At 38.3% G+C, this 25,799-nt stretch overlaps 2 protein-coding genes and 1 pseudogene across 2 annotated transcripts in view; 2 read left to right on the top strand and 1 right to left on the bottom strand.

The window, feature by feature from the left end:
• Snrnp40 (small nuclear ribonucleoprotein U5 subunit 40) overlaps window positions 1-10,711 on the bottom strand; it is a 33,875-nt gene extending 23,164 nt beyond the window's left edge. Inside the window, exons 1-4 of the mRNA XM_046469214.2 lie at window positions 10,518-10,711; window positions 9,079-9,208; window positions 6,963-7,056; window positions 4,396-4,561 (exon numbers count right to left, since the gene is read on the bottom strand). Coding sequence (XP_046325170.1) covers window positions 4,396-4,561; window positions 6,963-7,056; window positions 9,079-9,208; window positions 10,518-10,661 — 534 coding nt within the window. The 5' untranslated portion in view covers window positions 10,662-10,711. The remainder of the gene's footprint in view (window positions 1-4,395; window positions 4,562-6,962; window positions 7,057-9,078; window positions 9,209-10,517) is intronic.
• On the top strand, window positions 3,189-3,679 carry LOC124110112 (large ribosomal subunit protein uL22-like; annotated as a pseudogene).
• A 141-nt stretch (window positions 10,712-10,852) lies between the features above and the next one.
• Zcchc17 (zinc finger CCHC-type containing 17) overlaps window positions 10,853-25,799 on the top strand; it is a 50,334-nt gene continuing 35,387 nt past the window's right edge. Inside the window, exons 1-2 of the mRNA XM_046468794.2 lie at window positions 10,853-10,984; window positions 20,367-20,487. Of these exons, the coding sequence (XP_046324750.1) occupies window positions 20,422-20,487 (66 nt within the window). The 5' untranslated portion in view covers window positions 10,853-10,984; window positions 20,367-20,421. The remainder of the gene's footprint in view (window positions 10,985-20,366; window positions 20,488-25,799) is intronic.

The raw sequence follows: 25,799 nt of genomic DNA, 5'->3' as shown, positions 1-25,799 counted from the left end.
AACCTGTAACTATTCAGTCTTTAGGACTGAATAGTTCAGGAAAGGAAACAATTTACCACGTATATTGTATTTTACTTTTTTTTTCTTTGCCACTATGGATTGAACCCAGGGCCTCAAAAATGCTGAGCACATGCTACTGAGCTACATCCCTAGCCCTCTGTTTAACTTTTTTTTTTTTTTAAACTAGGGGAAAGAATGTACTTGCTAAAAATAGGGGCTGGGTGTGCAGCTCCTTCATAGTGCTATCTGAAATCTTTGCTTTCTGTGAAGAACTATGACAAGTACAAGGCAACATGATTTTTCCCCTCAGATAAAATGAAATTATTTATTCTATTCTTATACTTACAAACCAAGTAAAAGAAAACAGCAAAGCCTTCAACTTGATAAGTAGCTAAAAAGTATATATAAAAAGTTGTTCAACCTGCCAGAAATTTGCAGTTTTCTGAATCTGCAAAAGAAGAACTTTTTTCTCTGAGGGAAACAAATGTTGAAAACCATATCACCAGCACTTAAATCATTACCATAGAATATGATTAGCTTTGACTTTAGTTTGAAAATTATGTGAAAAAATATTTTGATTTCTAAAAATCCTAACACTTAAAACCACATTGGCTTAAAAATATTTTTATATTTTCAAATATAAAGTATTACTTGGATATAACTAATCTTTTCCTTATGCATTTAATACCCCCGAGTGGGAGGAATCAAAATACTGGGTTCTCCCGTAGTTTGTCTTCAGTTATTTAAGAAAGGGTATAGAAAATACGTGCCTTCTGGAAACAAACAGAAGCAATCACTTGGCCCATGTCTGTCTCACTGATTCACGTGCCCATGCCCCTACAAACTGATTATGTCAGGGTGGAGCCAGTTCAACAAATTAATAACAGCTCCTTTGTACAGCTAACAGACATTCCACACCTCCATTAGGTGTTTTTTCCATGGTTCTTGAGTCACCTCAAGAGTGTATTATAACAAGAGCAAGATGATCTCATTTTTTTTTTAATATTTATTTATTAGTTCTCGGTGGACACAACATCTTTGTTTGTATGTGGTGCTGAGGATCGAACCCGGGCCGCACGCATGCCAGGCGAGCGTGCTACCACTTGAGCCACATCCCCAGCCCCAAGATGATCTCATTTGTACAATCCCTTTGCAGTTCCATTTTTGTAGCTAGGATATAAATATTTGAGGGGAGAGAAGTACGTATGGCTATATATAGAAACAAAAAACAAAACCTGCTTTAGAAAATGGCTGCATAAGAAAGATGTAAGCTTTTTCCCTGATGTTGAGAGAATGCATGTTCAGGCTTTTGTTTTTATAAAGTATACAATAAAATAATAAACCATTAAAAAAAGTTGCTTGATGATGCCTTAAATACAAATAATATACAAAAATTCAAAATAAGAAAAACGTATTAAAAAGCAGTCATCTAGGGATATGATATACTGTCCATTAAAAAAAATATTATTAAACCAACAATAAAAATTAAAAAAAAAAAAACAAAAAACCAACAATAAAAAATTAAAAAAAAAATATTATTTTGAGTAATAAAGATGATTCCAATTCAGGTTCAATTAAAAAAAGAAACCAAAACAAAGACATATAAAACGGTATATAAAAAGCCCAGTAAATGATTTTTATGTGGTGCTGAGGATCAAACCCAGTGCCTCATGCATGCTCAGCGCTAGAGCGCTCGCCTAGCACATGTGAGGCACTGGGTTCGATCCTCAGCACCACATAAAAATAAATAAATAAAATAAAGGTATTGAGTCCAACTACAGCTAAAAAATAAATCTTAAAAAAAAAAAAAAAAGAAAGACACCTATTTGATTCAAATGTATGAATTGTCAAGATCATTGTACTGTCATGTGTAACTAATAAATAAATAAACAGCAGTAACCACCAAAAAAAAAAAAAAGAAAGACAGTATAGATGTAAAACTCTTTTTTTGCAGTACTAGAAAATAAAAGGCCAAAGAAGGACAGAAAGATAAATATGATGAGGCTGGGATTGTGGCTCAGGGGTTCAGCGCTTGCCTGGCATGTGTGAGGCACTGGGTTCGAGCCTTAGCACCAAACAAAAATAAAATAAGAAAGATAAAGGTGTATGTCCATTTACAACTAATATATATATATATATATATATATATATATATATATATATATGTATATATAAAGATAAATATGAGAACGAAGACAAAAAAGTGAAAGTAACTAAGAGGAAATGGAAAGCATAAAAACAAGTTTCTAGATGTTTATAATAGAAGGCCCTCAATGTTTGTTAATAAAATCCATTAAGGCATTTCTGCCTCTTCTTGTGTTTTGCAATGCCAATTAGCAAGTAGCCACTGTTAGGACTTTCCAACTGGCACACCCCTGTAATCTCAGTGTCTCAGGACAGTGAGGCAGAAGATCCCAAGTTCGAGGCCAGCATGGACAATGTAGTGAGATTGTCTCAAAATTAAAAGTAAAAAGACAGGGATATAACGCAGCAATAAACAAACATATACCTATCCAACTACAGTATACCTAGTTTAGGACTCTGGGCTTAGAAACCAGTCCTAAACCAGAATTTCCTTTTAGCCAAGCATCAAGAGTATACCCAGTGTTTGCTCAGCATTTGAGGCGCTGGGCTCAAGGGGAGAAAAAAAAAAAAAGTAAAAAAGCAACAATCAAAAGGTTAGTATTGTTTTTCAGGTGTATGCCTTCAAGTCCCCCTGTTTAACCATTAAAATGAAACAAAGAACCAATTAGTGCAACAAAGATGGACCCCCTGGAACTATGAAGCAGTGTGTCCTTGTGTACCTTTGACACAAGTTGATGTTTTTAGGTCTCATTTTCTTCATTTGTAAAATGATGCTGCTGGATGAGATCAGTGGCTCCTAAAATGTCAGACCAGCTCTAACAAGCCACACTTGAAGAACCCTTTTAAAAATTCTGATTCCCATTTCAGAGCCACTGAACTGGAATCTTTAGGTAATTTAATGGATTCTAATATACATACATATATAGCGGGGAACTATTACACTAAATGACCTTTACATTTCTGGGCTACTAAAACCCTTTACTGGGCTTTTTATATGTCTGTAATTTCACAATAATCTTGTAAGACATTTATATTACTAAAGATCAAGAAACTAAGCTTTAGCTCTTCCTCCTCCTGTAAGTGGCCTGAGGTGATCTGTAAAAATGGTTTGCTCTCTTGACCTGGAAAACCCACACAAAATCACGCAAATCAAGAGGTTCAAATCTTGGTGTTCACTTTAAGAAACTGTGCAGCCACCAAGTACCAGAAAGACGTCACTTTAAAGAAGCAATGTGTGCCATTCTACCATTACAATGCTGGAGTTGGGAAGTATGCCCAGGCAAACAGTGGGGCTGGACACAGGGATGGTAGCCCATAGAGTGCTGAATTTTTGCTGCACATGCTTAAAAATGCAGAGAGTGATGCTGAACTCAAGGGTTTAGACACAGATTCTCTGGTCATTGAACATATAGCTATGAACAAAGCACCCAAAGTGTGCCGCTGTACTTACAGAGCTCATGGTCGGATCAATCCAGACATGAGTTCCCCCTGCCACAGTGAGATGATCCTCACTGAAAAGGAACAAACTGTTCCTAAACCAGAAGAGGAGGTCATACAGAAGAAAAAGATATCCCAGAAGAAACTAAAGAAATAAAACCCTTTTTTTTTTCCTGAAAAAAAAAAAAAAAAGGTTGGGCTGGGGATGTGGCTCAAGTGGTAGCGCGCTCGCCTGGCATGCGTGCGGCCTGGGTTCGATCCTCAGCACCACATACAAACAAAGATGTTGTGTCCGCCGAGAACTAAAATAAATAAATAAATATTAAAAAATTCTCTCTCTCTCTTTAAAAAAAAAAAATAAATAAAGTATAGACCTATGCAAATTGAAGTAGCATAATTTTTTAAAAAAAGGTTTTGTTTAATTATAGGTGGACACAATATTTAGTTATAATTATAGAAAATTAATTCTAATTTTATGTGGTGCTGAGAATTGAACCCACTGCCTCATGCATGCCAAGTGAGCGCTCTACCTCTGTGCCACAACCCAGCCCCAAGAAACAAAAACTTATGGCACAGGAATAGAATAAATGCAAAAAAAAGAGTGGGGGGGGGGGGAAACCTGAGTCGAAGAAAAGTGAACTGCTCAAGGTCACACAATTACCAGCTTGAGCCAAGGATCAAATCTTCATGGTCCACTTTGTTCCAGGTAGTAATTTATTCTATGGTTCTAATATTATTCTGTAGGGTAATTAGGGTAATTAAAACAGTGCATATAATTTTAAATGGGAACTGATTACTAAAACTGTTTTGCAGAGGAGGGTACAGCACAGGTGGGAAGGCAAGATAAGGTTCATAAAGACTGAGAATACCTACCTTTACAGTACCATCATCACTGCCAGTGCAGACAAGCTGGGGTCCCCTCCTGGCTGGATAACAGGAATTCACAAAGGAAGTATGTCCCTTCAGCCTTTTAACCCTCTCTCCTGTTTCACTGTCCCACACCGCCACAGTTTTATCTGTAGATGCTGAGAAGAGCATACTAGAAGGTAAGAGGAAGAACACAAAAGAAATAAGTGGAAACCAACAAAAATAATCTCTTTCCCAATTGCCAAAATGAGACAGATTCTTCCAATTATGCTGTCATTTTTGGTATGCCTTACACTATTTATGGAACTCCCACTCATGTTTTACACTCAATGAAGTTTAAAAACGTTCCTTTTGGGCTGGGGTTGTGGCTCGGTGGTATAGTGCTCGCCTAGCATGCATGAGGCACTGGGTTTGATCCTCAGCACCACATAAAAATAAAATAAAGAGAGGCTGGGGTTATGGCTCAGCAGTAGAGTGCTTGCCTTGCATGTGTGAGGTCCTGGGTTTGATCCTCAGCACCACATAAAAATAAATAAATAAAAGTATTGTGTCCATCTACAACTAAAAAATAAAATAAAATAAAGATATTGTGTTCACCTAAAACTAAAAAAATAAACATTAAAAAAAAAAATGTTTCAGGGCTTGGGTTGTGGCTCAGTGGTATAGTATTCGTCTAGCATGTACGAGGTACTGGGTTCGATCCTCAGCACCACATAAATGTAAAATAAATATTTTGTGTCCACCTAAAACTAAAAAATAAATGTTAAAAAAAAAAAGTTTCGGGCTGGGGATGTGGCTCAAGCGGTAGCGCGCTCGCCTGGCATGCGTGCGGCCCGGGTTCGATACTCAGCACCACATACCAACAAAGATGTTGTGTCCGCCGAGAACTAAAAATAAATAAATTTAAAAAAAAAAAAAAAAAAAAAAAAAAAAAAAAAAAAAAAAGTTTCCTTTGGAGTCCCCATGACATATCACATGCCCATTACAGCAGATTTTCCTCCTTTGTGATAGCTAACATGTTACAGATAAGACATCCTTTCACTTGGAAATGTCTGGTCACGCCCTGCTGCAGTAGAGGTAAGACAGAATGCAGCAATTCTTCATCTGAGTAACTCTAATCCTTTCTCTAAAAACTAGTTTTTATTTTGTCTCTAAGGATTAATTCTAAGTTAAGCCTGATCTTAAAACACATTTTTACTTAAAATACACAATGTTATACACCAGTAGATGGGAGCATCCCAACAGGCTAAGAGATCAGAAATGTAAAATAAATCAACATTAACCAAAATGCCTACCAAACTTTTACAACCAAATTTCTATATTATCTACAGATATTCTAAAAGCATGCAGTTGCAAAAAATCAGTACATAAGATCGTACAAACTGGGCAGGGTGGCACAGGCCTGTAATCCCAGAATCTCAGGAAGCTGAGGCAATAGGATCATAAGTTCAAAGCCATCCTCACAGCAACTTAAGTGAGGCCCTTAGTGAGACCTGTCTCAAAATAAAAAATAAAAAACAGGCTGCAGATGTGGCTCAGTGGTTAAGCATCCCTGAGTTCAATCCTAGGTACCAAAAAAAGAAATTGTATATATCTCTAACAAATATATCAAAACTAAACTTGTGGGCTGGGGCTGCAGCTTAATGGCAGAGCACTTGCCTAGCATGTGTGAGGCACTGGGTTCAATCCTTAGCACCACATAAAAATAAGATAAAGACATTCTGTCCATCTACAACCATAAAAAAAAATTATAAAAAACAAAACCAAAAAACTCTACTTGTGTATGTGGTATGTGTTAACTGAACTTTGAATTTAGGGGTTCTTTACTACTGAGCTACATTCCCAGCTCTTTTTATTTTGAGTCAAGGTATTGCTAAGATGTCCAGGCTGGTCTCAAAATTCTAATCCTCCTACCTCAGCTTCCCCAAGTAGCTGGGATTACAGATATGCACCAACACACCAAACAAAAAGAAATAGTTGGGATAGAAAAATGCTTTAGAAAAATATATAACGTTAATAGTGACTATTTTTGGATGGCAGGAGCATGCACTTAAAAAAAAAAACCTATCTGGGACCGGGGGTATAGCTCAGTGGCAGAGCAATTGTCTAGCATGTATGAGGCACTGGGTTTGATTCTTAGTACCACATAAAAAAATAACTCAAATAAAACAAAGGCACACCATTTATCTACAATTATAAAAAATTAAAAGAAAAACCTATATGCTTTCTTTTTGGTTTCTTGAAATTGTATTTTGTTACTTTCATAATAAAAGTAGCTCATTTCTACAGATAAAATTATATTTTGCTTTGAGTCTTATAAAACAAAACAAATTTATCTGGACTACTGTTAGATGACAGTGACAATGTATTTATAATTGCATACATAGATAACAAACACCTAACTTCCTAACTTGTGGTGACAGTAATAAGGATAATAAAGTGGCTATCTAAAATGTAGCCATTTTTGATAAAAAGGTTTCTTAATAGAAGCTAGCTGAAGGTCAAAAGGTGAAAGGACTCTAAGAGGTATTAGTATGAGAAGCAGTTGTCATTCCATTATGCATAATACTCACCTGCCATCTGTATTATAATGCAGTTCCATCACTGCTCCACTGTGTCCTTTCAATGTAGCATAGTTATCACAGTCACCATAGACATTCCACAACACTGTTAAGGAGAGAGGTGTTTTGTGGGTATTAACATGCAAAACAAAGCACTCTACTGGCTGTGAAAGGTTACTCATAGCTTGCATGGTAGTGCACACCTGTAATCCCAGCTACTTAAGAGGTTAAGGTCAGCTTCAGTAATTTAGTGAGACCCTTTGTCAAAATAAAAAAGGGCCGGGGATGTAGCTCAGTGGTAGAGTGCTCCTGGGTTCAATCTCCTAGTACCTGCCCCTCCACAAAAAGTTGTGAATTAACCATCAGAATAGTTCTGAAATTATACTGTCTTAGAACACTGCTGGTTTGACAAAGTGAACCAATTTTCTTGACACTAAAATAAAAACGATGACATATTTTATAACTAATAATATGAAAAAAGATAGTTCTTGAAAATTTTAATTTTCTTCCCTGTAATTTTAAAAAAGTTGACACCTACCTCTATATACATGTTCTGAGTCTGCAAAAATGATAAGACTTATAGAATCTACAACTTGAGGGTCACATAGCTATGACACTGTACTACATTCCTGATTCCACACTTAGTAAGTAACTACTACATGTCAAGTGTTAGAATAAATGAGAAGACATTGTTCTTTTCTTCAGGGAGAATGGTCTCGCAAGGATTGATGTTTTATGAGTCTTATTATGGATTACCTACCTAGGTAAGATGCATATCAATATTGATCATCATAGAAGTTCAACAAAGATCCCCAAGTCTTCCAGATGCTTAGCTACTGGTAAGAATAAGGATCACAGGACTAAAACACCAAAATCAAAATGGTCAGTGAAGGGCTGGGGTTATTGCTCAGTGGCAGAGTGCTTGCCTAGCATGTGTGGGGCACTGGGTTCAATCCTCAGTACCACATAAAAATAAACAAAAAATTTACAAAAGGAGCAGGTAGTAAAACATACATAATCCACTCTGAGGCAGAGTTAAAAGAAAAAGAAAAAAGGCAAAGGACTCATTTTACTTCATAATCATCTGATTATAAGACAATGAAGAATAAAGCCACAAGAAAAAAAAAAGTAAGATAATTCTGTTACGTTCTCTCTTGCTTTTTCAACCCTCCCCCACTCATCCTTTCTTCTTCTTCTTTTTGGTATTGGGGATTAAACCTAGGGCTGCTTTAATACTGAGCTAGATCATCAGCCCTTTAAATGTTTTATTTTGAGAGTCTTGATACATTGCTTAGGGTCTAAGTTGTAGAGACAGGCCTAGAACTTGCAGTCTCCCTAGTTGCTGGGATTATAGTCATGTGCCACTATGCTCAGCTGACTCCCTGCTTCAAAGTAATTTCTCCCCACTCCTGTTTTTGCAGTTCTAGGGATTCAACCCATGGCCTGTACATGCTAGGCAATGCTCTACTACTGAGCTATAGTCCTAGCCTGATTTTTCAACAATGGGTATTCCTGAGTAATAGCTAAGAATCTGATAGCAGTACCTAATGATGTACAGGTCAATTATCTGAATGAGTTACTATTTTAGGATCCCCTCCTTCCTTCATATATGCTAAGATTCAGGGTATGGATCAAGAAGAAGGTCTCATACCTTTAAGAAAGGAAAGTTCTCTCTTTCCTCATAACCATCATCAATCTGTTAATCCTATATTGTCTTGCCTAAATTAGTTTAAAATCTGCCTTTATGAGGAATATATTCTAAACCACAGCCAATTCACTTTTCCAATTAGTAGAATAGTTCCTTCTTTCTGTATTTATACCACATGGACTCCAAATTCTACACCCAAGTGATCACTCTTCATTTTTATGCCTGGATTTTAGCATGTTTGCCATGCAGTTTATGTTGCCAATTTAGACACATAACTTACGTGCTATCCAAAAAAAAAAAAAAAAATTTAAAATCACTATTTGGCAGAGAACAATTATTCCAGATTCAAAAACTATGCTTTGGGCTGGGGATACAGCTGAGTAGGTAGAATGCTTGCATTGCATGCATAAGGCCCTGAGTTCAATCCCCAGCACTGCAAAACAAAAACAAAAACAAAAACAAAAAAAAACTATGCCTCACATATCAGTCGGTCAAATCCTGCAGATGCTAAGGTGGATCCATTTGGGTGAAACTTGCAGCAGTACACTTCTCCTTCATGTCCTGAGAGCAGCATGATTGGGGCTTGAAGGGAGGAACATCTTGGAGGTCCCTAAACAAAAGATAAGTATGAGGTAGCCACTGCTGTATGGCAAAGGAGGCTGCAAAATTGCAGGGTAAAGAGTGAAGGGAAAAGATCAGGAAAATGCTTAAAATGCTTTAGAGAAAGGCAGCTCTACTCAAGTAACTCATGCCTCTATTTTGATACCCACCTGATCATTCCAATAGAAATAAGGAATTTGATTACTCTGAATGAAATAGAAAGTCATTGGAAAGTTTTCAGCAGTCATATAATTTGATGTTTAGAAGGATGCCCCTGGCTGTTAGATTGATAATAGAGTGCCTACACAAGGATAAAAACAGAAATACAAGGCCCCTCTTGCAATAATGCCATATGAGATAATGACTTTAGAGCCTAGTGGTTGACTCAGGCCTGCAATCCCATCTCAGGAGACTGAAGCAGGAGGATCTCAAGTTCAAGACCAGCCCAGAAACTTAGCAAGGCTCTAACCAACAATTTTTTTAAAAAATGGGGCTGGGGATGTAGCCCAGCGGTAAAGCTCCTCTGGATTCAATCCCTAGTAACAACAACAAAATGTAAGACCAGGAGTAGTAACAGTAATAGAGTTAAAAAAAAAAGTGGCAGTAATTCTATATATTATCCAGATCTATTGGGGTCTATGCCATCAGGATTTGCTGACAAGCTGATCGTATTAGCATGGTAACAGAAGTGTGATCATTTCTATTTTACAAGAAACACATTTAGGAGAACGGATCCCAATTCGAAATCTATTGCTTATTGGATAAGGGTTTGTTTTCCCACCTCCAAAATGGGAAAGTAACAGTTTCTAATTCTTATGCTGACACCAAGACTAATGTAAACTTCATATAAAAAACATTTAGTACAAGGATCAATGTGTTCATTCAGTTGCTGTTAATAACACAAGTGCAGAGAAGTAACCGGAAAAGCAACTTGCCCCAAACCCCAAAGAGAGCCAATATTATTTATTTCCCTTCCTCCTTCCCTCACTATTCATTCGTCCATTCTACAAATGTCTCTGAATGTTTATTTTTATGCCGGATCCCCGGGATATTTAGGATGCAGAAGCCCGGGCCCTGATTGTGAGCCCAAGGTTTTTAAACTAATTTCACTGCTGCCTCACAGGGCAGTCGAAAGATTTAAAACGTGCCGCAAACATAGAAACATGTACGGAACATCCACGTGATACTGGTCGCCTTTATTGTCTATCTATTTTAATTTCAGGTGCATTCTCCCCCCGCAGTGCGGGATCATCAGGTACCAGCGTTAGGAAGAGACCGGGATGAGCTGAGGGCCGAAGGCCGCCGGCCTCTTCACTTACCGCTTGCAGTAAAGCTCCCGGAGTCCCCTGTTGCTGCCCGGCTCCGGGGCCCGACCCCGCTGCTCCCAACAGTAACTCATGCCGCTGCCGTTTGACGGGAACCAGCGGCAACTCCGGGCCCTTGCGCTTCTGCTGTTCTATCATGGCGGTACCCGCTGTCCTCAGCGCCGCCACTGACCGCGCTGACAACTTCGGGCGGCCTGTGATTGGCTCCGGTTTAGTCCTTCCTCCAGAACTTCCGATTTGGAGAAGCCAATAGGCTTTCAGTATTTCCCTCTTGCACCGCCCTCTGGATACTCTCTTGTTATTGGTCATTTTTTCCTGACGTCACGAGAGTGCAATTCCAGGATTGGTGAACGCGACTGGCGTCCCTCCTAGGCGCGCTGGGTCTTGTGGGTGGGAACGCTCTGACTGGGTTTGGTGTTTCGGGGAATAAGGCGGCTGGGGAGATCTGAAGCTGACGCCAAGTGAGTTTGAGGGAGAGTCGGGGTGGGTGCTTCCTCGAATCTAGAGGCAACGCCAGTCTTGTGCGGCCTGAGCCTGCCCTTCTCAGCTGAAGGCTCTGATTGCAAGGGGGCGGGAGGCCCCCGAGTTCTGAGTTCTGATAGCCCCTTTGCGGGCAGGAGCAGAGCTTTGGGGTCTCTAGCGGCAGGACTGAGACCCAGCTGCTGGTGGTCGTTGATGGCTGCTGCCTTCGACAGGCGCCTGCTATGTCCAGCCCTGTGCCTGGCGTTCCGGGAAGACAGGCCACTCTCCCAGCCTACGTGGGGTGCCCCTTTGGCTGAGGAGGCCGACTTGTTTCTACCACTGATTTTGCAGTCATTTATGAGAGCCTCCTGTACTCTCCTGAGAGAGACAGCGATGAAGGACATGTCCAGCTCCTTCTCCAGAGCACAGCTTTACTGAGCGAGATTCAGACCCCGGAGCCAAGTCTTCTCAGTCGCCCTACTGCTATTTCTTGTGCAGAGCGTTAGGGGATACATTATGAACCAAACATGGCCCCTATCCTCAGGTGGTTAGAGTGTGTTGGGAAAAACAAATGTTAAACAGTGAGCTCACTAATAAATGGAAGTGCTGCTGATGCTTTTCACGCCTGAAGTAAGCAGGAAGGCTTTTCTGAGGAAAAGATGCCTGAGCTGATATCTGATGGAAGAATTCTAATTATACGGGAAGAGGGGAGGGCAGAGCGTTCCATACAGAACAGCATGGACACAGGTCTCATATCAGTTTAGGAATATTAAAACAAAGAGCCAGTGTGGCTGGTATAAAGAAACCAAAGGGGAGTATGATACAAGATGAAGCTGGAGGTGGTAGAGATTAGGCCTTGCAGGGATTTGTAGCTTTTACTTCTAAAGGGAGAGTGAGTTTTCCCTCTCCTGGGGAGTGGGGCTTAATGGTGTGAACAGGTTGGAGGGAAGGGAGCCCTAGAGGATACAGATAGATCTCTTAGAGTATGTAGTGATCCTGGTCAGAAAGGTCAACAGGACTGAGATGGAGCTGCAGAAAATTAGATTCTAGAGGTATATAGGGGGTGAGTGGATGAGAATGATTTGGTGATGGACTGGATTCATAGAGTGAAGAGACAAAGATAGCTTCTAGGTTTCTGACATATGCAGTTGAATATATTATGGTAGTGTTCACTGAGATAGGGAACACCAGAAGATGACTAGAGATCAGTTTTGTTTGTTTTTGGTACTGGGGATTGAATCCAGTGGCGCTCTTCCTCTGAGTTGCTGAGCTGCACCCCTGTAAGTTTCTGAGGCTGACCTTGAACTTGGTGCCCTTCTGCCTTAGCCTCCCAGGTTGCTGTGATTATAGAAATGTGCCTCTGTGCCTGGCCAACACTAGTTTTTTTGTCTGTTGTGGTTTTTTGTGGGGAGGTAATTGATGACATCGAGGAGGTGGTTTGAAATAAATCTTTGGTTCTCAGTATAGAGATTTGTATTGGAAATATAAATTTGAGAGTAATTTGCATATATGTGATAATTGAGCCATGGGTGTGGATAAAATCAACAAAGAACCTTGAATTTTTCCAACATGGCAAAGAACAAATGAGTGAACCTACAGAAGAAGTGGAAAAGGAGAAGATAGAGAGGAAGACCCTAAGAATGTCTCAGGAGTAAATGAATGATCTGTGATAGAAACTCCTAGACAGTATTTTTTATAGGTATAATTGTAAGCAGGAGGAGAGAATCTTGTAGCTGAAGAGGATGAGGTTATCAAGGATCTAATTGAGAGAGTAGTGGAGAAGTTGAATAAACAAGAGAGAAATTGGGTCACTAGTAGTATAAGATTTCTGAGAATGGTAATGGGTGGGACCCAATGAATAGATAGAGGGATTAGTTTGAGAAAGATGAATAGTTTCTTCATTTAGTACAAGGGAAGAAGGAAATGAATACTATAGATACAGGTTGTATGTTTGATATTCATAAAGTGAGTTCCCTGTCTCATGGCTTTTATTTTCTCTGTAAAGGAGGAAGTGGGATCATATACTTAGAGAAGATCAGAGATTTATGAGTATTGCAGATATGGAAGTCATTGTAGAACACAGGATAATGAGCTTATGTAGTATTGCTGGGCAGAGTTAAGGGCTCATTTGAGGTTGGAAATCAAAATTTTCCAGCACATCAGACTGTTTAGTGCATGCATGGAGAAAACCTATCTACATATGGCAAGGACTGTGGATTTGGCTTTTTCAATACATGTTCTAGCCTCTAGTGCCATCACTTATTGAAAGAGATGGAAAGCTAAAAACTATTTCCTAGACTCCTTTGTACTTAAGATGGGAATTTAATTTGGAACTGAGTTAAATGCAGAGACAAAGGGTATAAGGCACGCAGTTTTGCTGACAAAGATGGCAGTGGCAGTGAGTTTCTCCTGTTACCAGTTTTCTGGTTTGGTAACTTTCTGTGGTGACAGCCATAACCTTATTCTTCTCCTTTTTTTTTTTTGTTTGTTCTTTTTACATATACATGACAGCAGAGTGTATTTTGACATATTATATATACATGGAGTATAACTTTCCATTCTTTTTAAAAATTTTTTTAGTTTTAGATGGATATAATACCTTTATTTTATTGATTTTTTTTAAATGTGGTAATAAGGATCAAACCCAGTGCCTCACATGTGTAAGGTAAGCACTCAATCACTGAGCTACAATCCCAGACCTAACTTCATTGTGGAACCATAACCTTTTTGGTGGGGGTGGAGGGTGGGGGTTTGGGGGTTTGAACTCAGAGGCACTCAACCACTGAGCCACATCCCCAGTCCTATTTTGTATTTTATTTAGAGACAGGGTCTCACTGAGTTGAGTTGCTTAGCACCTCGCATTTGCTCAGGCTGGCTTTGAACTCGTGATCCTCCTGTTTCAGCCTCCAGAGCTGCTGGGATTACAGGGGTATGCACCTGGCCATCACTTTCTTAATCATGGCAAAAGTCTTGTTATTTTGTGGGTTAGGAATTGTTTAGGGATATTTTGCCAAAGCCCTGTTACTATAGTGTTTCCAATAATTTTGGTAATACCTGCGGTAAATTCCTCTCTGCTTTAGAGCTATAGTGGATAGTGTGTCTGCAACTATACTGGGGATATTGCCAGATAGGTAAGCTATAGAAACAGAGTTAAAGGGTTCAGGGTATTTTTGAAGTAATTGCGCTGTAGAATCTAAGGTAGATTGAGAGAAAAGTAAATAAAAAAGAAAGGACTGATAGGTTAGAAGAAAATAGAGGTAAATAAATTAGGGTTCTAATGGGATTGAAGAAGAGTATTCTCTGTTAGTGGACTTCCATTTATCCTAAAAGGCCTACACAGTTGCCATCTCTGAAATTTCCCTCCTTCCCCATCTTCCTCACTATGACTTTAGTACTTACTTCACTGAATTATAATTTGTTGTCATTCCTGTCAGACTAAGAACTGTTTGAGGACAGGGACTGTGTTTAAAAGGTGACTTAGTGTATGTGGCCCTTGGAATGGCCCAAAATTTGTCTCTTTCTAGCCATGTGATATGGAAAAGTTACTTCAATCCTATAAACACTTAGATATTTTGTAGAGTTGTTTCAGAGGTTTAAATAGGTTTATAAAGCACAGAACATTATATATAAACACCCTTAAATGTATTGAATTGATGAATTAATTAACAATAGGGCAAAATTAAATACTTTTATTTTTATTTTATTTATTTTTTTTGCAGTGCTGGGAATCAAACCAAGAGCCTTTTGCGTGCCAGGCAAGCTGTCTACCACTGAGCTATATCCCCAGCCCCAGTATTTTTAATTTTAGTTAAAATTAAAATTTTAAATGTGGTAATAAGGATCAAACATTTGATTTTACAATTCAGTGTGCCTCACTTACATGGTGCTAGGCACTGGAGATTTGGGGAAAAAGGATATGATGATATGCAGGACAAGAGCATGCTTGCAAGAATTTGAAAATCTAGAAGGGAGGAAAGCTGTTCATTAATATGATTTTACTCCCATCTCTATCATTCATAGTTTTTTTCAATCTTGAGCAGTTACTTAGCTTCTCTTATGTCTGTGTGTGTATGACTGGTGATTGAACCCTGAATGCCTTATCTCTAAGCTGTGTCTCTATCCTCCCCCTCCTTTTTTTTTTTTGGTACTGGGGATTGAACCCAGGGGTTCTTAACCACTGAGCCACATCCCCAACATTTTTTTTTTTTTTTTAAGAGACAAGGTCTCCCTGAGTTGCTAGTTTCTGAGACTAGCTTTGAACTCGTGATACTCCTCCCTCAGCCTCCCCAGCTGCTGGGATTACAAGTGTGCGCCCCAGCGCCTAGCCCTTTTTAAATTTTGTTTTGAGACAAGGTCTTGCTGAATTGTCCAAACTGGCCTCAAACCTGTGATCAGCCTCCTAAATTGCTGGGATTATAAGTGTATGCCACTATGCTTCGCTTATGTTTTCATTTTTTAAAAAATATTTTATTTAAAATATCTAATATTTTAATATTTAAAACTAAAAGTTGTAGTTGGACACACACCTTTATTTTATTTATTTTATTTTTTATGTAGTGCTGCGGATCGAACCCAGACCCTCACACGTGCTAGGTGAGCGCTCTACTGCTGAGCCACAACCCTAGCCCTTATGTCTTTATTTTTAAAGTGGTAATGATAATTGCTTAGAGGTGGTCAGAAAGAGAATTAAATTAATTAAGATAAGTATAGCTCTTAGATTAATACATGGCAAATATGAAGCACTCATATATTAGCTATAATTATTAGAGAACTTTGAAGGGGCCTTAGGAATAATTGACTGAAAGAGTAGTGTATGGTAGTAGAGTAAGTACTAGTCCTGGGGTCTAATGCCAGTGTTGCTAACTATGAGAAGCCTTTGTCAAATCAATTCACTTCTCTTGGCCTGTTTCAGTTAAATAAAAGTAGTCAGCTTAATTATCTTCATCGTTCCTTTCAGCTCTTACATTTTATGAGCCTACTTTTTGTTTTATCCTAGCTTTTTACTCTTCTTCCTGTTTTCTACATCTGACCATCAACAGGTGCACAACTGGAGTTTGAATAGTCATTCTAGAAATTTGGTGGGAAGGAGGAAGGTTTAGCCATCAGTTCAGCATTTGAAAGTCTCCCTTTTGCTTACCTATCTAACATTGTATGGCACCTGGTCCTTCTTCTATATCCTTTAGGGACCAAAATGCATTCCTCCTTCTTTATCTACTTGTAGGTGGCATACAGTAAGGCCTGATTCTCTTACTCAAAATAACTTTGTGTACCTGTAGTATATCAGGCACTGAAAACATGAAAAAAGAAATAGTTGTTGATTTTTTGCTTGAATGAATGGATTCAGACCTTACTCACTCTAGACTCTTTCATGAACAATTTCTTTCTGATTACTCCTCGCTGATTTATCTCATGAAGGTCCTTGGTAGTGTTAGAGCTGTACTCTACAAAGTTTGGCTGTGGACTCTAAATTCTAGAGGCAGTTTAGTATGGTGGATAAGAATGCAAGCTCTAGAGTCATTATTCTTCATATGTGGTGCCAAGGATTGAACCCAGGGCCTTGCACATGCTAGGCAAGCACTCTACCACTGAGCCACAATCCACCCCATATATCCAGTATTTTTAATAAGTGGACTCTCCTCTCAATTCGAAAAATGCATGCCAGTTTCCTTCATAACGAATTGTTTAGGTTTCTTAGTCTTCTGTTCTACAGGAGTAACAAAAAGGAGGGTTTTAAATACTACCTTTCTGTACTCATAGCAGAAATTTGTAAGGAACAACTTAAGTTCATTTATGTTATTTACTTTCTATAACTTTATGTGGAGAAGAACAAATGATAGACTTAATATGTTTGAGCTCATTTCAGATGTCCCAATTGCTGGTGCTTCTTTTACCAGTCAGCTTAGTGTTTTTCTGCTCAGTCTGGATAGAAATTACAAAAAAGGCAAAGTATAGCTCTTTTAGTGTTAGCAGCTCTAAACTCTGGTTGCCAGTGGCTCTCAGCTCATGGTATTAGCAACCATCCCAGCTACTTTCAGTAACTCTCCTAGCAGCTCTCAGCAGCTGGAACTAGTAGCTCCCAGCACCTCTTCAGCAGCTTTCAGCAGCTGTCTGGCCGCCAGCCATTCGTAGTGCTCGCTGTCCTTTCCAGTTTTTTTAATTGATTTTACTTTTTTTAAATACATGACAACAGAATGCATTATAATTCTTATTACATATATATAGCACAATTTTCATATCTTTGTATATAAAGTGTGTTCACGCCAATTCATGTTTTTATACATGTACTGTGTTGTTTTTTGTGTGTGTGCATTACAATTCTTATTACACATGTATACCACAAATTTTCATATCTCTGTTTGTATATAAAGTAGGTTGACACCCAATTCATGTCTTCATACATGTACTTTGGATAATGATGTCCATCATATTCCACCTTTCCAGTTTTTAATGCAACCAACCCAGCCTGCTCAATCTGAGATAGAAACCATGAATGGGCAAAATAAAACCACCTCAAAGAGGCTTTATTTGGATTGTGCTGCAGAATAAAGGAGAGCAGTGCACAGGATGGAGGTTCCCAGGTGGACCCCATGCTGCTTGTATGCTAAATGGGGTATCATGTGCACAATCTTCTGTCTGCTAATTGCACAATTCTGCTCTGATGCCAATCTGGGGAAGATTGCTGGACTGGCCTATCCTGGATGTCATGAGTCACCTCCTCAAGGACTGGAGTGGGTACATCTGAAATGACTGTAGGGTAGGCAGAGATATTTGGAATGACTATGGCCAAAGTGAAGTCTTCTGGGGCAGTTACTATATATCTTGTACAGCTGCTCCTGAAACTAATGTCTCCTTGGCAAATGTGATAGAAGTGGTTACTGCAGCAGCTGCAGAAGTGGCAGGTGACTGAGTGGGGACTGTGGAGCAGCTTTCACTGCAGAAGTAGTGGAATTGATTCAGTCTAATTGATGCTTACATAGAAGCAGTGGCATGGGCTCAGTTTGCCATGATAATTGCAGAAGCAGCAAGATGCTGATTTAGATCCTACCTTCCCTGACCCAGTTGTAGTGCCTGGGTTTGGTGCCTGTCATTCCAGATGGCAAGGCACAAACTTGATCCCCCTCTGTGCCTCCCTCTTCTCACTGCCCTGGCATGACTGCCTATATGTGTCCCAAGTAGTCCTGGTGGTGGATGCAATTGAGCAGTGCACCTGAGGGCAAGGCACAACAACCAGTTGCCCATTTCAACTGGTCCTGTCTCAAAATAAAAATTAAAATGGGCTGGGAATGTAGCTCATTGGTAGAGCATCCCTGGGTCCAATCCTCAGTACCATCCAAAATAAAATAAAAACTTGTTTTTAGGACCATATTAATTATAATATTTATTTCAATGCAATTCATAAATATTAAATTTGGTGTATCCAACAATGGGATTATTATGTAGGCATTAGAAAAATGTGTGTGTGTGTGTGTGTGTGTGTGTGTGTGTGTGTGTGTGTGAATGAATTGCTATAATCATAATAGACAAGGATCTGGGGATGTAGCTCAACAGTAAAGCACTTGCCTAGCAGTTGTGAAGTCCTGGCTTCAGTCCCTAGCACCACAAAATAAAAGTTACAAATATATTATGTAAGAAAATGGCTGTTAGAGCCAGGCACAGTGGCATATGCCTGTAATCCTAGTGGCTTGGGAGGTCTGAGGCAGGAGGATCATGAGTTCAAAGCCAGCTTTAGCAATGGCAAGGCACTAAGTAACTCAGTGAGACCCTGTCTCTAAATAAAATACAAAATAGGGCTGGGGATGTGGCTCAGTGGTTGAGTGCCCCTGAGTTCAATCCCTGATACTAAAAAAAAAAAAAAAGGAAATGGCTATTAGTGATTAATGATTTAATAAAATAACCCACTTCTTAGCCAGGCACAGTTGAACACACCTGTAATCCCAGCAGCTGGGGAGGCTGAGGAGAGGATTGCAAATTTCAAGCCAGCCTCAGCAACTTAGCGAGATCCTGTTGCAAAATAAAAAATAAATAAAGAAAAAGGTCTGGAGATGTAGCTCCGTGATTAAACACCTCTGGGTTCAATCCCTGGCACCACCACCACCAGCACAACTTGTATAAGTTTTTTTTTTTTTTTAGTTGTAGAAAGACACAATATCTTTATTTGTTTTTATATGGTGCTGAGGATTGAACTGGTACACATGCAAGGCAAATACTCTACCAACTGAGCTACGACCCCAGTCCCACACTTATACAAGTTTAGGCTAACCTCAGCAACTTAGTGAGACCTTATCTCAAAAAATAGAAAAGGACTGGGATTGTAGTTCAGTGGCAGAGTGCCTCTGTTTTCAAACTCCAGTACCACAAAAATAAATAAATAAAATTAAAGTACTGCTTCTGCATATAAAAAAGCCTGAAAGAATATAAACCAAATTGAGTTATGAATGGTATTTTCTTCATTATTCAGGTATTACCTTTGTCTGAACTTTCAAAATGAATAAATGTGTTTTAATTTAATCAAGGAAAAAAATAAGCACTCTCTCTCTTCCTTTCTTTTTTTTTTTAAAGAGACACATTTATTTAGGAAAGCAGATGCACATTCATGGGAGAATGAGGACTATTTTCAGAGGGAGAGATAGCCAGTTCTTCTCGTTTTGAATTCACTTATTGATACACATACACACACACACACACACACACATATACGTATGTATGTATAAAATGAAGACAATAATAAAAATAGAAACTACCTATATTTTGAGAAAGTTTTGAGGATTAAATAACATCACATGTTCACTGTTTAACACAGTGTCTAGACATAGTAAGTGCTTGATATGTGTTGGCTCCTATTATTATTCTGTTTTTGTGAGGTCCAGACCAATGTACTCCCTCATCCTCAAAAGCCTCTCCCTGGCAAAAGAATAGCAACAATAGCAATAAATGAACAAACAATAAAACTAGTAGTCTAAAGGCCTTCTGAAGTAACAAAGCAAGATAAAGGAGCAGGCTTTATAGTATGCTTGTAATCCCAGTGACTCAGGAGGATCGAAAATTTGAGGCCAGCCTCAGCAACCTAGCAAGGTGTTAAGCAACTTAGCAAGACTCTGTCTCAAATTTTTAAAAAATAAGAAGGGTTGAGTATATAGCTCGGTGGTGGAGGGTCTCTGGGTTCAATCCCCAATACAAAACAACAACAACAACAAAAAACCCAACAATAACAAACAATAAGATAAAGGTTTCCAAAATTCTCCAAATTAGAAGAGACAAAAGAGATTTGAATTAAAGTCCATGATGTTAAATCTTGTTTTATAGAGACAAACTGTGGACTGCATATTTATTTCTTCTTTAATGTAGATGTCTTTCTAATTGTTGCTTATTTCTTTGTAACAGGGCACTTGAGTTAGCTTTAGCAGAAGAGAAATGGAGGAGCCATAGAACATTAAGGATGAATTCAGGAAGACCTGAGACCATGGAAAACTTACCTGCTCTCTACACTATTTTCCAAGGAGAGGTATAGTCTTTTGTTCTTTGCAAATCTCTCTTTTACAGTGTGTTAAAAATAGATTAAGGGTGAAAGCAGCTGGATTTGATGTTCCTTATATACTTGAGACTGTCTTAAAGCACTACCGTGTAAATAGGAAGGGCCACTGGAGCATCTGGCCACATGATCTTCCTCTAAGCTGCAGGCATCTAACTGCATGCTTGATATCCTCGTTTGTATACGTTATAGCGTCTCTAGCTTATATTTTAAATTGAATTTTTATTTTTCTCACCAAATCTGTTTCTTTTCCACATCAGCCAATGAAATCACTATCCATTCAGCTACTCAAGCTGGAAATCTGGATATTATCCTTGGTTTCACTTTTCAATTTGATCTTGATTTTCTCTCCATCTCCAGTTCATCCACAAGTCTTAATACATCTTTTTTTAAAAAAAAAAAAAAACTTTCTTTAGTTGTCGATAGACACAATATCTTTATTTTTATTTATTCATTTTTATGTGGTACTAAGGATTAAACCCAGGGCCTCATGCATGTGGGGCAAGTGCTCTAGCACTGAGCTACAACCTCAGCCCTGTCTTTTCTTTAACATCTTGGCATCTCATTAGTTCAAGATCTTCATATCACTTGGCCCTTATTCTTAGGAATTTTTAGGATCCCTATTTTTTTTTTTTTTTTGAGACAGGGTCTCGCTAAGTTGCTGAAGCTGGTTTTGAACTTGCAGTCCTTCTGCCTCAGCCTCCCCAGCTGCTGGGATTATAGGCATGTGCCACCACACCTGGCAATTACACTGTTTTGACAGTTGGTTCACTGGATATGACTTGCTGGCATTTCTTTGAAATATTGCAGTCCAAACTACAGATACCATGAGGGAAAACAGAATAAATAAGCATCTAAAACTGACAACAGTGATGAAAAAAACAAGCAAGATAATCTGTGATTACAGATTCAATACAAATAATTAAATTCTCATCATAGAAATGGTTAGTTAATAAATGTGTCATTGTTGAAATAAACTATGATATGGTTGAACCTCTAGGCAAAATTCAGTGACGGAAAAAAGAAGCAAAAAAGAATATAGGTAATGTGCTTCAACCAAAGTAGTGAGTACCTGTATGAATTTCAGTGGTGGTATGGATAAGCAAAATTGGTTGGTTCCTAAATATCCCACTTCTTTTAGAGGTAAAAATGGTATTGACTTTTGTTTCCTTGAATAATTAGTATGTGTGTCATAAATCCATGAATTATTTACTGGTTTGTGAACAAAGACAAGAAAGAAAGATCCCATAAATATATCAGATTTCGATAGAGATTTCTGCTTAGCATGCCTAAAATGATGCAACGAGAAACTGGAAGGAGGAAGAAAATGTAATATTGCCAGACCTACTGTTTCCAAGATGATATTAGACTTGACATGAGAAATCATATTATTCTCAAATGCCAAGAACAATGGTGTCAAAGTAAGCCACGTCCTGTGAAACTGACAACATATTGCAAAAAACATGCAATATTTGTTTGAAGTCTTGCTTCTTTTTACCAAAATTAGTTATGAACAGTTCATGAAAGTCACTTCTTTGTATATTGTTTAATGTATAAAGATATATTTGTCAATGTCCTATTTTATAGGATGACATATTTATGTAAAAGATGTTGTCTTTTACATAATAATCTCTATTTTTGTTCTTAATGATAATAAAGGATATGTAAGTTCTAGAGTGTGATTTCCAGCTGATTTTAATGAACGTGTTTCAGTTTTGTTGAAATATTCACAGAATTGAAAACTTGGAACTTTTTTTTTTCATTTGTTCTACTTAGTTTTACATGACAGTAGAATGCGTTTTAATTGATCGTACACAAATGGAGCACAACATTTCAGTTCTCTGGTTGTACATGATGTAAAGATGCACCATTTGAGCAATCACACATGTACCTAGAGTAATGATGTCCATCTCATTCCACCATCTTTCCTATCCCCTTAACCCCTCCCCATCCTCCTCCTTGCCCAATCCAAAGTTCCTCCATTCTTGCCATGACTCCCCATCATAGATCTGTATCCACTAATCAGAGAAAACATTTGGCCTTTAGTTTTTTGGGGATTGGCTTACTTCACTTAGCATAATAATCTCCAGCTCCATCCATTTACCTGCAAATGCCATAATCTTATTCTCTTGTAATGCTGAGTAATATTCCATTGTGTATATATAACACAGGTTCTTTATCCTTTCATCTATTGATGGGTATCTAGGTTGGTTCCCCAGAAAACTTGGAATTTAATTGGCTATTTGCATACTTGTGTAATGTCATTCTCACAAGATACTTAAGCTTTACAAGGGCAGAGCTCTGTTTTGCTGTATATCTCAGTTTCAGGTAGATGGGTAGAAAATAGTAGGTACTTGATCACTGAGTGAATGATTAACTTTTGAGGCATTGGATTTCTTTAGAGAGCAAAGGCTTTGGAACTAGACAGACCTGGATTCTAATGCCAGCTCTTTTATTTATTTACTAATGTGGGATACTTAAGGCTGTAAATGTCAATTTTCTCATTTATTAACTGGAGATAACTACTTCCAAAGGATTACTGTAATAGTTAAATAAGATGTTATCTATAAAAGTGACAGACATAGGAATTCATTAATGGTGTCTCCTTCTTCTTGAAGGGAAGATAAAACCCCCAAATGTTTTTCAATATCTTAAAAATGCCCGAAGTATTTTAACTGTGTATTCTTCTGGCATTCATTCTTACTTTACAGTTGGTAAAGTTTCACCTCCTAATGTTAAGAGGTCTTTAAGGACAGACTTTGTGATTGTCAGTTATTGATAATAGTTGTTCTGGATATCTGTTGATGATAAATTGATCCCAAATGTAAATGTATAGGATAATAACATTCTAACAAATGGCAAATGACTCTGCTGTTCAGAGTTTCTGTCTTTTATCTTTATGGCCCATGGTTTCCCCAAAGGTGAGTGAAGTACCAGAACTCAGAAAAAGGAAATGGTAACATTGCAAGTGAAGTTGATTTTTCTGATCCTGAAGCCCTCACTTATCATGCTACACAAAAGAAAGAGTAGTGTTCTCTGCCCTTCACAGACTAAGATTTCTTCTAAAGTGGATCCTGCCTACAAAAAGAATGCTTTAGAAATGACTTGGAATTAGGAAGAGAAAAATTTCATGATAAATTGGAAGGAATGAACTTTTTTTCAGAATATTCATCCAACTAAAGTAAATGAAGCTGGGCCAGGCGCAGTGGCACATGCCTGTAATCCCAGCAGCTTGGGAGGCTGAGGCAGGAGGATTGCAAGTTCAAAGCCAGCCTCAGCAAAAGCGAGGCCATAAGCAACTCAGTGAGACCCTATCTCTAAATAAATACAAATAAGATCCGGGATGCGTTTCAGTGGTTAAACACCCCTGAGTTCAAACTCTGGTACCAAAATAAATTAATTAACAAATGAGTACCTAATATTAAAAGGAAAATAAATGAGTACCTAATAGTAGATGGAAAAAAATTTTGAAAGTCTAATATATGTTAGCACTCCAACACATTCTGTGTTATTGAATCTTTCTAGAATTAACTCCTTTTAATGGATAAGAAAACTTGTCAGAAATAATGGCCCAATGATAAATAAATGCCAAAGGTGGGATTCTGAATCTTTCCAGGTCTATGTTTTTTTTGTTGTTGTTTTGTTTTGTTTTAATATTTATTTTTTAGGTGTAGATGGACACAACACAATGCCTTTATTTATTTATTTATTTTTATGTGGAGCTGAGGATTGAACCCGGGTCCCGCCAGTGCTAGGCGAGCGCTCTACCGCTGAGCCACAATCCCAGCCCTTCAGGTCTATGTTTTGCTAAACTACAACAGAGGTTGTCCAATTGTATGTAAATATATGAAGAAACAAAATTTTATTAGAGTACCTTTGCTGGACATGGTGGCATACACATGTAATTTCAGCTACTTGGGAGTCTGGAGCAGGAGGATCCAATATTGAGTCCAGGAGTAAGGTGATTTGGGGTCTGACTTCCAGATGCTGCTGTTGAGTTTGTTAGATAATTATACTCTTTAATAATGTTGTTATACAACTTAACGAGAGCCTGTTTCAAGAAAAGAAAAAAGGCTGGGGATGTAGCTCAATGGTAAAGTGCTCTTAGCTTCAATCTCCAGGACAAAAATTAAATAAATTTGTTTGACTGAATTGAGGTATAGGAAGAAGGTAGATGGTAAATGTGTTTTTTTTTTTCCAGTCATTTGTTTGTACTCTATCATAGCATTTATCACAATCTTGCAATATTATTACTTGTATATGAGTCTCCAATAGATTGTGAGTCACTAGAAGGTAGAGGCCAGGATTCTCTGATTTTCTCACGTATCTTAGTAAATACTTCATATTCTTTTTTGTTTTTAATAGGCTGGGCAACTTTTTGGGGGAGTGGTACGGGGGACTGAACCCAGGGGTACTTTACCACTGTGCCACATTCCCAACCCTTTCTAATTTTTACTTTGAAACTATGTCTTGCTAAGTTATTTAGGGCTTCACTAAGTTGCTGGCCTTGAACTTGTGATTCTCCTGCTTCAGCTTCCTGGGTCACTGCGATTACAGATGTGTACCACCATGCCCAGCAATCAGTATCTTTTTGTAAGTTGTCTTTATTTCACAGTGCCTTGTATTGTATCTTATAGTAGATGGACTATAAATACTGGAATAAAATTGTATCAAACCTTGTAAGACCAGTTGTCCTCAAAGAAATTGGTGGTATAGCTCATATCCTAGCAGTTCTCTTAGTGGGCTCAGCAGGGATGCTGGTCCCAGTGATTGAATAGACACGAAGCCAGCATTCATCCTTTTCTTATCCTTTAAGACATCATATCATGTGCCAGTGTCTACTAAGCGTGGTAGTGGGTATAAACATAGCAGTGGGAGTTGAAATCTGGCTCAGCGTTGCTACAGTGGAAAAAAATGCTGCAGGGATGTTGGTGTGGTAAAGGGGAAATACCATTGATATAAAAATAAAAAAAAAATCTGTTTTATACCTGGTTATGCTACTTTCTAACTTTGTGACTTTGAACAAGCAACTGTAGTCTCTGAGCTTCAAACTCATCATTTACATTGTGGGGAGAATGAGTTTCAAGGCCATTGCTACTCTAATCTGAAGGTAGGAAATTCATTTTACCCAAGACTTGAATTCATTTGAGATAATTATTGAATTTTTTTCCTCTGAGCCATTTGAGTAATTATTCTTGGGACACCAGGCAGTCTGTGTGATCATCTACTGCAGGTGCCATCCTGTTTATTTCAACTTTGAATGTACCCTAGGAGACACAGTGATG

This window comes from Marmota monax, unplaced genomic scaffold (assembly GCF_021218885.2).
Source record: "Marmota monax isolate L192 unplaced genomic scaffold, Marmota_monax_Labrador192_F-V1.1 WCK01_AAM20220418_F8-fsc00008, whole genome shotgun sequence".
Classification (NCBI taxonomy): Eukaryota; Metazoa; Chordata; class Mammalia; order Rodentia; family Sciuridae; genus Marmota; species Marmota monax.
The sequence above is the reverse complement of the archived record's forward strand: the minus strand, read 5'-3'. Positions and strand labels throughout refer to the sequence as shown.